The sequence below is a fragment of the Poecilia latipinna genome, unplaced genomic scaffold (genome assembly GCF_001443285.1).
Source record: "Poecilia latipinna isolate Pla-1442-1.1 unplaced genomic scaffold, P_latipinna-1.0 Scaffold577, whole genome shotgun sequence".
Lineage (NCBI taxonomy): Eukaryota > Metazoa > Chordata > Actinopteri > Cyprinodontiformes > Poeciliidae > Poecilia > Poecilia latipinna.
The window spans coordinates 24,253-35,899 of NW_015113193.1; the positions used below are offsets into that span (position 1 = coordinate 24,253).

The window sequence follows — 11,647 nt, forward strand, 5'->3', positions numbered from 1 at the left end:
TTAGCATTTCCAACCAGCTTCTTCATCCCTCCTCTTCCTCAGTTTGTCCTCTTCATTCTCTCATTTCAAGGCTCTCGGGTTCAAACTGAAAGTTACAATAAAATTACTGTTCCAGCTGGACAGAGCTAGCCTAGCGCAGCAACACCTAGCACTCTCTCCACTTACCCAGGATGCAGTGCGGTAGACACGGCGACATCCATGTGAATAATTTACATACAAAAGACATTTTACATCAAGTACCGTTAATGGTGGATGAACCGAAACTTAATCAGGTCGGTTCATCTTAAAGCATCAAATCAGAAACCAAGATTCACTCAGACACCAACTGACGTCACTGCGTCATTCAGGGACTTTTCAGATGCAGTTCCAGGAAACCTCCAGCAGGTGGCTGCAGCAGAATCCGTTTAACATTAAAACCCAGAGACTGGTGTAATTATCAAGGCATCTTTTATTTCCTCATTTCATTTGATTTAAAAAAAAAAAAAAAAAAAACGTCAGGACTTTGTGGAAAAACGTTAATGCAAAAGAAACTTCAGAAAGGCAAAGTCACAGATGCAGCAACATTATCAGTCGACTGAACACAAACAGGACGAAATCTGCTGAATCTCCATCGATAGGAATGTTGATTTATGGAGGGGGCGGAGCCTAACGGGGGCCAGACTACAGGGTCAGCAGGGGGTGTGTTGGGGTGGGGGGGTTTGCCATGGCGCTCAGAGCTGGCCGCAGTCGGCGATGACGAGCTTGGCCTGGGGTTTCCCTGAAGAGGTTCCGTAGGACTCCATCTTCTTGACGACATCCATTCCCTCCACCACGCTGCCGAACACCACGTGTTTCCCGTCCAGCCTGCAGACAAAGAGAAGGGATTAGCCGAGGCTCACCACGCGGCGGGCGGCGGCAGGCTGGCGCCGTACCATGTGGTCTTAACGGTGCAGATGAAGAACTGCGAGCCGTTGGTGTTGGGTCCGGCGTTGGCCATGGACAGGATGCCCGGCCCGGTGTGCGTCAGGCTGAAGTTCTCGTCGGCGAACTTGTTGCCGTAGATGGACTTCCCGCCAGTTCCATTGTGGTTGGTGAAGTCGCCGCCCTGCAGGCCAGACAGAGGTGAGTGGCGTGATCGGACCGACCTGCGGGTCGAGCCGGAGCGGCGGCCTCACCTGGCACATGAAGTCCGGGATGACGCGGTGGAAGGACGACCCCTTGTAGCCAAAGCCCTTCTCTCCAGTGCACAGCGCCCGGAAGTTCTCCGCCGTCTTGGGAACCACGTCGGCACGGAGCTGCAGAGCGGCGCAGAGTTGGCAACATGGCTTAGCAACGACCAAATCATCCATAAAACCCAATAAACTGATCAATTATTAACGTTTCATCTGATTCAGTGAGAACTTCTAGAGGTTAAATCTTATTCAATGTCCTGCACAGCCTTTCAGAGTGATGGCCACCAGGGGGCGCCTAGAGGACAAAACAAACATTAAGTTTATAGCATAAATGCTAATCAGTTTCTCAATCATAAACATGAGCTTAAACACTTTATTGGAACATTTTCCACGTTTATCTTTCACTTGGTAGCTAGCCGTTTCGCTCTTTAAGCTAGTTTACCGAGAGCTACAGATTTATGGTCGGGATCATCCTGGAAACTAAAACCAGAAGCCATGAGACGGCGTTTTGCTAAGCTGATGAAATTATTTTTTTAGTAAAGAGAGAAAACGATGACGATTTCCTGCTGTTTTAGACTCCAGGTCTAAAGGTCAGAGTCATGGAGGGCCAGATTCGGCCAGCGGGCCTCAAGTTTCACATGGAAGAACCATCTAACCCTGAAGGATCAAGTCCAACAGAACCAGACCCTCTGCAGCCCCATCAGAACCCAGTTCTCTGATCAGAACCTGGATGATTTGGCTTCATTAAAACCCAGAGAGGTTCTGGACGAAGTCGGCTTCTGACTGGGCGATTCACCTGGAGCGTCTTTCACCTGCTTCAGATTAAAAACCAAAACACTTCAAACATGGACGGGATTATTTTACACCAACAGCAGAATATTCTAAAAAAGATCCTGAAATGTCAATAAAAGGCAGTTTGTGCTTTTTATGCATCTGAAGTTTTTCTACTTTGATCCAGATGTAAAGAAATTAACCTGTTAATGTGACTTTTTAATTAACGTTTCACTGAAGTTTTCTGCAGTCAGTGCAGAATAATCCCGTCCAGATTTTAAGAGTCTAGCTGTTGTAGGTCTGGATTCTTTCTAATCTGGTTCAGAGGAATAAAAACGGATACATTTCCTTTTTATTGTCTATTGACAAACTTTATCTGAAATATTCTGCAAACCCAGCAGAATGATCCAGACCAGGTTTGATGAGTTCAGGTGTTTTAACTTCATATTTTATGTACATTTTAGATTTTTTATGTTTTAATCTGCAACTGTTAATCTACAAAGCAAAATGACAGTTTATCAATTTATTCCAACATGGACAGCAAGTTCTCTTCCTCGCACCTCATTTTTCCTGTAAAGAATTTAACAGTCTTGCAAACTAAATATAAGAATAAATTTGCCTGGACTTTCTAATTTGGTCCAAAGCCAGAAAAAGATAATTACCCTTTATTGAAGTGTCACTAATTAACTGTTTTAAATATTCTGCAACCAGAGCAGAATAATCCTGAGCAGATTAGAAGCGTCTTCGTTTTGAACTTGCAGCAGATTAGGTTCCTATAGCCGAATCGGAAGCCAACTTCAGCTCCTGCAGCTGCTGCAGCGCCGCATGGCTGCAGCAGCTGCAGGAGGCCGGGTTGCGGCCCGGGAGGTAACCGGAGCCCTCAGCAGGATCCAAGGGTCAACTCCGGGAACGCCCAGAGCCTGGCTCAACAGCAGCGGAACTCATGAGTCAGACCGGCTCCCCGAGAACGTTCCTGAACCCCTCGGTATCCTCGAACCGAACCGGGGGGCTTAACTAGATCTTCCTACTTGCATCCGCATTTCGCAGCGTTCAGACGGCGCCCCTCCCCCTCCGCGCCAGCTCAGTGGAACTTTCCAGAACCGGGCCGGGCCCGCAGCGGCCGCGCCTGCCGACCCGCACGCCCCGCGTGTCGTGCCGCTGAGGTCCCGCCCAGATTACACGCGGGAAAAGCCACCGCAGCGGGCCTCGCGCACCGCAGCTCCAGCCGCGGGAAGTAGGCCGCGCGACCCTGCAACAAAGACTCGCGCGCCTCGTGGAGGCTGCGCGTGACGGCGACGGGTCCCGTTAAAGCCGCGGGTCTAATAGGACCAATACCGGAACAGAGCGCCAGTATCCGCGGCTGGAGCCGCTACGGGCTCCGGTTTCGGTTCGGTTCAGCTGCTGCGGAAAGCTCCGGAAAAAGCTGCGGGACAGAGGCGGCTGGAGGGCGGCGTGAAGCCGAGCGAACCCCCGATGAACACCAGTTTTACCCACGCACAACAGCCAGCGGCAACCGCCGGCTGTCAGCCGCCTTACCTCCATGACGATGCGGCCCACAGGGGAGCCGTTAGCGGTGATGTCGAAGAAGACTCTGGGCTTGGCCATGATAACTGCAGGCTGGCTTGAAATGGCTGGAACAAGGAGTTTTCCGGCGAGAGGACGAGGCAGGCCACAGGAAACCGAAAAAGATGGCCGAGTTCCGAGCAAATTTATATAAGACCCTGGTGGGCGGGACTTAGTTTCAGCCAGCCAATCAGTTATGGGGACGTAGTGAGTGGCACGTTTTTGAGCTAATCAGCATCCGCAGCAGCAAACGCAAGCACTTTAATAGCGACGCACATTTTTGAGTGTGTTGCATTGTTATGACAGCGTACTCCGGCTCGGAGACGCATTTAATGTTTTCAAACATGCCCGTTAAACCCCGCCCCGCTTAGACATCCCGGTCACAGAGTTAAACTCACAGCAGAGCGGGCAATGCGCGCCAAGCATCACAGACTTGTGCTCACGCAGAGCCCCGCAGTGAAGGCGCGCCCCCGATGCCAGGGTGAAAATGTGGCTGCGCGGTCACGCGCTCAGGGTGCGGTCGGTCGGCCCGGTTCAATCAGAACAAAGTTAGTGCGCGTGTCCCGGTATAACCGGAAAATTACAGAAAACACCGACAGCCAATCAGACAGCACCGGGAAAGAGAAACACAGAGGTTTAAAAGACCCAGAGCATTGTGGGTGAGAAATTCACCCAGAACCGGGTCGAACCGCCCAGAACCAGGATAGAACCACTCAGAACTGGAATAGAATAGTTTTTGGAAATTTCTCCGTCAAAAAGCCACATATTATTAATCATTATTTAATTTATTAAAGCAATTAGAGGGTTTAACATCCAAAGGGGCGAATGCATTTCCTAGACTGTTATTCTATTTAGTGTTAATGGTAATTTGAGCTGAACTGAATGTTTTTCACTCCATAGAAACTAAATATTCTGTTGCAGGGATTTATCTGAACGTTTGAAGAAATGAAGGCTTTATTTAGAAATGCTGTAAGTCAGCGGTGAGTTACACGTGAATTTATCTTTGGGACCAATGGAACCCCGTAGGTCTGCAGGTTCCTCTGGTAAGGCAGCTGAAGTTTAAGCAATGTCCTGTTTGGCTTTTGACATCTACCCATTAAAACCCCATACAAAAACTCCAGCTGTTCAGTTTATTACACTTTGTGTTTATTCTATTTTCTAATATTAATCAGTGATTGTCTCATATCACTTTCATGTTATTCTGTTTCTTTTCTTTTCTTACTATAACCACTGACTCAACATACCTGAACAAGAAGAATGTGTGCTTGTAAGATTTGTCTTTTTCTGCAATAAAGTTTCTTTAAAAAATCCCAAACAGTTCAGGTCATCAATTCATTGAGGTTTTCTGCTGATCATCTCAGGATGATCTGAGCATGCTCAGAGAACTGTAGTATTCCTACTTCGCCACCAGAGGACGCAGCTGAACCAGCAGCAGCTTTAGCAGACAGGTGAGGTTCGGTTCGACCCAAAGATCTTCAGGAATGAGCTCACGTTGAACCAAATCCAGATGATTTGGTGGAAGGAAGAACTTTGTATCCTGAGAAGAGGAAAAGCCATTTTCGATTCTCCTCCCAGTGATCAAACGTGCTCAGGTTCTGACATCCTGCAGCGAGGTCCAGGACGGCTCAGTTAAAGGATTCACATTCAGGGTTTTTAATCCATAATTCTAACATAATCCTGACTGGAAAACAGCTTTTGAACTAAAACATGATCCAACTGCTGTAACTAACAACATGATATACATTATATAATATTTCCTTTCAAATTGAAATAAATAATCCCAGAGGAACAATACATCTTGATGGCGGAAGGATCTCCTGCAGCAGTCTGTGTTACAGCACACCCGAAGACGCCTCTGACTGGAGTCATTTTAGAAAAGATGATCTGAAATCTTTTGGAAAACTTCTGAGAACTTTCCTTATAAACTCTGAGTTAAACTGAAACACCGGACCAGACTGGACCTGGACTGGATCCAGACCGCGCCTGGTCCTGGACCCGAACCGGACCCGGACCTGGACAGGACCAAACCAGGATTAGTTACCTTGTTCCTGCTGGTTGCCATGGTTACACCCCTACAGACACGCACCCAAAGGGAAACTGGATAATTCCCAGAACCCCAGACCTTTGGTGACCTTTGACCTGCAGACTGAAACACTCGGCAGACTCGCGTCTTTCCAGCGTTTATTAAATTACAAAGGTTATGAACTCGCCTCATGACTCTTTATGTTAATGTTGTTACTGGATCACAGCTGTTGCCCTGGCAACACAGAAGTCATGCCCCGCCAACCAGCTCACAGAGGGCGGGGCTTGGTCTGGAAGAGTCTCTGATTGGCTGAGAGCAGCCAGCAGCCACTGGTTCTTCTGGCCCAGCAGGCGCTGGTTCTGAGCGGGTCCACAGTACCGGAACTAGTTAACAGTTATACCAGATCCCAGGTTCTGGAACCAGAACTGGACCTCATTTTGGTTCTGTAGTTCAACGGGTCGGAACGAGAACCAGCCTCAGGTCCAGAACCAGTCCACGGCACTGCAGCCGGGCCGACGGGTCTGAACCAGAATCAGGAGATAAAACCAGTAAAATGAGAACGACTTCAGTTACACACAGAACCAGGTCCAAACGATTTAAAGTTCTGCAGTCTGTGCGGTTCCGTCTGTGAGGGAGCAGCTACTCGGGTCCGGTCCAGTCCAGTCCGGTTCTGGACTCCTCAGTTGTTCTCGAACAAACTCAGCAGGTCGTCGTTGTTGTTGGGCAGGTCCGGAGGTCCGAGGTAGGACAGCAGTTCGTCCGGGTTCGTCAGGTCTGGAAGCAGCTGCAGACAAATGGGTCGGAAAGCGGGTCAGAACCAGAACCAGAGTTCTGGTCTACCCTGCATTTACTGCTAGCTGAAGCTGGTTCTGATCCGACCCGGTCAATCAAACCTTTTCCACAGTTTTAAAAGCTCCGATCCTGAACATTTTGGACCGACTCGGTTCTACTCACACCCAGAGAAGGTTCTGGAACATCCGTGGCCCCGCCGAGCCCAAAGGAGCCGTCGCCTTGGAGACGAGGGTTCTGGTTGCCGCGCTGCATCATCTGACCGTTGCCATGGAGACCCTGTTGCTGCTGCTGGGAGAGAGAGGCACCATGGGAGACGGAGTCCAAACGGGCCGGCATCTGAGGGAGGGACAGGAAGTCAGAACCAGAACACCAACTGGTTCTGATAGACCAGCAGAACCAGCAGCGGTACCTGCGGGCCCAGCTGGTGTGGCGGCGCCTTGTCGGGCGTCAGCAGGGCGCTGGACAGATCTGGCTGGTAGGACAGCGGCGGCGGGCCAGGGGAGGAGAAGGTCCGAACGCTGGGAGAACCGGGCCCGGCGGTGAAGGTCCGAATGCTGGGAGAACCGGGCCCGGCGGCGAAGGTCCGAACGCTGGGAGAACCGGGCCCGGCGAAGTCCGAGAAGGTGGCAGACGGAGCGGGGAAAGACGGAGCTGAGGGACGAGAGACATGGATCAGAACCGGGTCAGAACCTGGATCAGATGGGGTCATATGACCAACCTGCTGCCGGGAAGTCTGGAGTGTTGCTGCCTCCTGGTGGCAGGGAGGGGTAGGGCATCGGCGAGGAAGAGGAGGCAGGAGGCGCTGTCATAGAGGACGAAGAGGAGGGGGCGGGGCCTAGTGATGCGATCATCTCCATGACGCTGGGCAGCACCATGTGACTCGGGCTGAGCGTCCGGCAGCGCTTCAGAACCGGACCGTCCGACTCCTCCTTCACGTGGATGTCGGGTTTCACCGGAACCGGCTTCCAGCTGCAGACCGGGTCGATGGTGATCTCCTCGTAGTCGGAGCTGAGGAAGACGAGGAGAGAGGAAGAGTCAGGTTCTGCCGGTACCGTACCAGGCACCGGAACCAAACAGGACCCGGTACCGGACAGCAACAGGACAGGAGAAGAAGAAGCCTGACTTCTGGACGTAGATGAGGATTCCCAGCATGTACTGGTCCACTTCCAGTCCCTCCAGCAGAGCCGTTTTACTGAAACACAGACAGGGCCAGGTCGGGTTGGGTCGGGTCAGCAGAACTCTGGATGGGTTCTGATGGACCGAGCTCCTTACTTGCACACCGGACACCTCCAGGTTCCTCTCTCACAGTTGAGTTGCAGGTACGACTCCAGGTCGAAGCACTGCGGAGACAAACGGCAGCAGGGTGGGCATGCGATGACATCACAGCACAGCCAGCGCTCTGATTGGCTGCCGCCTCACCTGTATGTGTCGGCAGTCGTGGCCCCTGGCGGGAAGCTGGATCCGTCTGAAGGTGATGGGACATTTCAGCGACACCTTGATGGCCGTCTGCTCCACGCCGTCCTCTCCGTTCAACCCGGGGGTCCCGGGAATCGAGCCGCTGCTGAAGTTCCTCTTAACTTAGAGAACAGGGTCAGAGGTCAGAGGTCAGGAGGGCACAGAGGCTCGCAGCGATGAAGGAGGACTCACTCTTGGTGACGCAGTGCTCAGCGGGCAGCAGCCGCTTCTTCATCAGGCCCTGGAGGACGGAGCGGACGGTGGGACGGTGGACCAGCTGGAGGACGAACAGGTGGGACTGGGGACAGAGAGGGCCGTTAGACTGGGGGCCACAGACACTGGGGGCCACAGAGAAAGAGGGCCGTTAGACTGGGGGCCACAGGGGGCCGTTAGACTGGGGGCCACAGAGAGAGGGGGCCACAGGGAGGGCCGTTAGACTGGGGGCCACAGAGAGAGGGGGCTGTTAGACTGGGGGCCACAGGGGGGCTGTTAGACTGCGGGCCACAGGGGGGGCCGTTAGACTGGGGGCCACAGAGAGAGGGGGCTGTTAGACTGGGGGCCACAGGGGGGCCCATATATCAAAAAACACTTGGTTCTCTTGTCTAATTGATTTTTTCCCATTTCTGTCGTTTCTAACTTGTTTGTAATAAACGTGCTAACAGGAAGTAGCATCATGGAACGCAGCTGCAGGTGAAATCAGGTGTTTTCCTATGGAACACTGGTGGGTTAGAAACCCATTGAGTTACTGATCGGCTGTTATTGATCGGTGATCTTACGCAGCAGCAGGCGGTGACGGTGATCTGGATGGTGTTCCGGCCCGGCTGGCAGACGTGCTTCAGGTAGAGCGGCTTATGGGACGTCTTGTTGTCTCCTCGCTTGATGGTGAGCGGCGTGGCGTTGACGCTGACCTGAGGGACGGAGATACACCGTTAACCTTTGGCCTGCAGCGCCGAGTCCAGAGGGAGGGCAGGACCGGCAGCGAGGTCGGACCTGGACGGAGGCGGGCCAGTTGGTGTTCATCTGTCGGTCCTCGTGGTGGTAGCACTTGAACTGCAGCTCCAGGTCGGGCCTGGAGACAGAACCGGGTCAGAATTTGGCCAGACCCGGGTCAGAGCCGGGGCAGAACCGGGCCAGAACCGGGCCAATACCTCATGATGAGCGTCTTGTAGACGGACTCGCGCAGCTGGAACACGTGGTTGCTGACGGCCAGGTTGTGCTCCAGCCGGAACGGTTCCAGAACCACGCCATCCCTCACCGGGAAGGTCAGCCGAAGGTCGTCACTAGGGTTACCTATAAACAGGAAGTCACACATCTGAGCACTTCCTGTGACATCACAGTTATTCAGGACGGCTGGAGCACCGTCCTGAATGACATATCAGCTGATCTCGGAGTCTACCTGTAGGGGGCGCCAGGGCCGCCATGTTGGGCTTGATGTCCGGCAGGAAGGAAGACGCCATCGGCTTCACATCGGTGTTGCCGGGCGACATGTAGGGCGGAGCCATGGAGCTGCCGGGGGTGATGGGCGGCGTCGGGTTTCCGGGGACGGGAGAGGACGGGTAACCGGGTAACCCTCGACCCGGCTGGGAAGAAAGAACAGTTCATTTAGACCAGATCAGTTCATCCAGACCGGATCAGTTCATCTAGACCGGATTTTACCCGGACTCTGTTGAGTGCTGTTCCTCTAAAACCTGGACCGGATGGTTTGGCTCTACGGTTTTGTCTCAACCCGGATCAAATCTGTTGCTATGGAAACCAGTCTCAAGCTGAGTGTTTTTGTGAATTCATTCCAAATTTTAGAAATATTAGCGGGGATAATTTGTTTTGTTCGGTCCTCTGCGCTCGTTCAAAGCGGTAAATGTCTCGGTTTTTGCTTCTCTCCACATCGATCACAGACTGTCAGAAGTGCTGCCCCCTGCAGGTGGGAGTTATTGGAGATATAAATCTTAAACCAAACCAATCAACTGTTTGAAGATCAACTGGCAGACTAAATAATTAGGATTTAACTGAAATGTATAAAATGTAAATTAACTTAGTGGTATTTTATTGTGTTTGTCATTTTTGTGCGTTTGTCTCTTATCAATGTCTTCCCATCACACATATTTTCATATTTCCTGTCAACTTTGAATGTTTTTTAAAACATAAGCTATGTCCGAATCCTTCACAGACCGCGAATAAACGCCGACCGGAAGAAAAAAGCAGTGGATTCGGACAGGTGTAGCTTCACCGACCGCCCCCACCTCAGCGTAACTCACGTTGCCTAGCAACCGTGACAGCGCGAAGCAGAGAGGAGAAAAACAACGGAGCCGAAGTTTGTTCTTCAGGCATGTGTTTATGGTTTCTGTACTCTTCTTCACCTTTTACAGTAAAGACTGATCCATAGTAAAAAATAAAAAGTTTATCTGTTGGATTCTAAAGTGTTCAAACGTGTACTGCATTTTTCTACAAGGAATCAATACAAGCAAATTATTCATTTTCAAACATAATGCTCTCCAGGAAAGCCATTACAGTTAAATAAACCTAGTATGTTTGACGGCTTAACTTGAATCAATCAAACCGATTTGCTCAGGAATAAAGGAAATACTTTAGTAAACCAAACATTTTACAACTAAATATTACCTGTCTGAATAACGTGGGTGTTTAACTCCACCCAGTGGGGAAAGCTAGCGGGAGTTTTATAGCAATGTGCCGGGAGTCGGGCGTTCTCCTCCGGTGAAGCGGACCTGCGGCGCCCGTTAACGCAGCGGAGCAGACGGGTCCGGAAAGGTCAGAGCAGATTATGTTTTGGTGAACCGAGCAGATATTTGAGACTTACACAAGTTTATATTCTCGCCTAAAAACGTTGTTCCAAATCACGTTGTGTCATTTAAAGTGTAATATAGCAAAATAATTATTCGCTCTTCATCGCCATTGATGCGCTGCCTGAATGCCCGGTTTGGACCCGCAATGAATCATGGGATATGGCGGGCCGTAAAGGATTCACCGGACCCATCCTTCAAATCTGGGAAATCGTGTTAAAATCGATTAAACTAATTCATTAAAATATAGACATTGTAATCCTGAGAGATTCACTGATTCAGTTTCAGCTGTTTAACTAAAAACGTCCAGAACCAGAACCAGAACCAGAACGGTTGGGTCAGTGTGAAGCGTCTCACCCCTGCCTGCTGGTTGAAGGCGTTGTAGCCGCCTGCGGCACCCCCTGCTGGCAGAGCGTTCAGGTTTCCAGTCTGGCCGTTGAACTGGTCCTGCTGAACAGAACCCAGTATTAGCCATGCGGTCCGGTCCGGTCCAGCGGTTCTGAGGATCAAACCTGGAGCTCACCTTGTAGAACTGGGAGTTTGGACCTCCGGAGGGCGGGTACTGTGGGAGGGGCATCTTATAGGAGGGGGCGGAGCCAGAGCACTGGGGGGCGGAGCCTGGACCACCAGGACCTGAGGAGGAAGACCAGCCGGTTTAACTTCTGCATTTCGGTCCAAATCGACTGAAAACGGTTCTGGAGGATCGGTACCTGGGTGGTACTGCATGTTGGGTCCAGAGTATGGACCGGGCCCCGCGGGTCCGGCTCCACCGGAGGCCCCGGTTCCTCCAGGGCCGCTCATCACGCTGACCCCAGAGGGAACGCCGTACTGCTGGGACATTCCTGGGAACGACTGGGAGCAGAACCGGGTCAGTTAGCCAACAGAACCGGGTCAGTTAGCCAACAGAACCGGGTCAGTTAGCCAATAGAACCAACAGAACCAACAGAACCGGGTCAGTTAGCCAACAGAACCAACAGAACCGGGTCAGTTAGCCAACAGAACCAACAGAACCAACAGAACCGGGTCAGTTAGCCAACAGAACCAACAGAACCGGGTCAGTTAGCCAACAGAACCAACAGAACCGGGTCAGTTAGCCA

At 51.5% G+C, this 11,647-nt stretch overlaps 2 protein-coding genes across 3 annotated transcripts in view; both read right to left on the reverse strand.

Moving 5' to 3' along the window:
* Positions 1-428: 428 nt before the first annotated feature.
* Positions 429-3,627, reverse strand: ppiaa (peptidylprolyl isomerase Aa (cyclophilin A)). Its single transcript, XM_015042101.1, has 4 exons — positions 3,459-3,627; positions 1,155-1,274; positions 912-1,084; positions 429-843 (listed from the first exon to the last, which is right to left on the reverse strand). The coding sequence occupies exons 1-4, from the start codon at positions 3,525-3,527 to the stop codon at positions 711-713; spliced, it is 495 nt and encodes a 164-aa protein (XP_014897587.1). The 5' UTR covers positions 3,528-3,627; the 3' UTR covers positions 429-710.
* A 2,022-nt stretch (positions 3,628-5,649) lies between these two features.
* Positions 5,650-11,647, reverse strand: part of LOC106953378 (zinc finger MIZ domain-containing protein 2-like) — a 15,267-nt gene continuing 9,269 nt past the window's right edge. Inside the window, exons 7-21 of one of the 2 annotated variants that reach the window (XM_015042100.1) lie at positions 11,261-11,402; positions 11,074-11,183; positions 10,908-10,997; positions 9,152-9,335; positions 8,904-9,045; positions 8,746-8,824; positions 8,532-8,663; positions 7,948-8,053; positions 7,720-7,877; positions 7,573-7,640; positions 7,424-7,492; positions 7,019-7,308; positions 6,710-6,951; positions 6,463-6,636; positions 5,650-6,292 (exon numbers count right to left, since the gene is read on the reverse strand). In XM_015042100.1, coding sequence (XP_014897586.1) covers positions 6,188-6,292; positions 6,463-6,636; positions 6,710-6,951; positions 7,019-7,308; positions 7,424-7,492; positions 7,573-7,640; positions 7,720-7,877; positions 7,948-8,053; positions 8,532-8,663; positions 8,746-8,824; positions 8,904-9,045; positions 9,152-9,335; positions 10,908-10,997; positions 11,074-11,183; positions 11,261-11,402 — 2,091 coding nt within the window. In that variant the 3' untranslated portion in view covers positions 5,650-6,187. Of the gene's footprint in view, positions 6,293-6,462; positions 6,637-6,709; positions 6,952-7,018; positions 7,309-7,423; positions 7,493-7,572; positions 7,641-7,719; positions 7,878-7,947; positions 8,054-8,531; positions 8,664-8,745; positions 8,825-8,903; positions 9,046-9,151; positions 9,336-10,907; positions 11,001-11,073; positions 11,184-11,260; positions 11,403-11,647 lie in introns of both variants that reach the window. The other variant, XM_015042099.1, reaches the window with a different exon arrangement.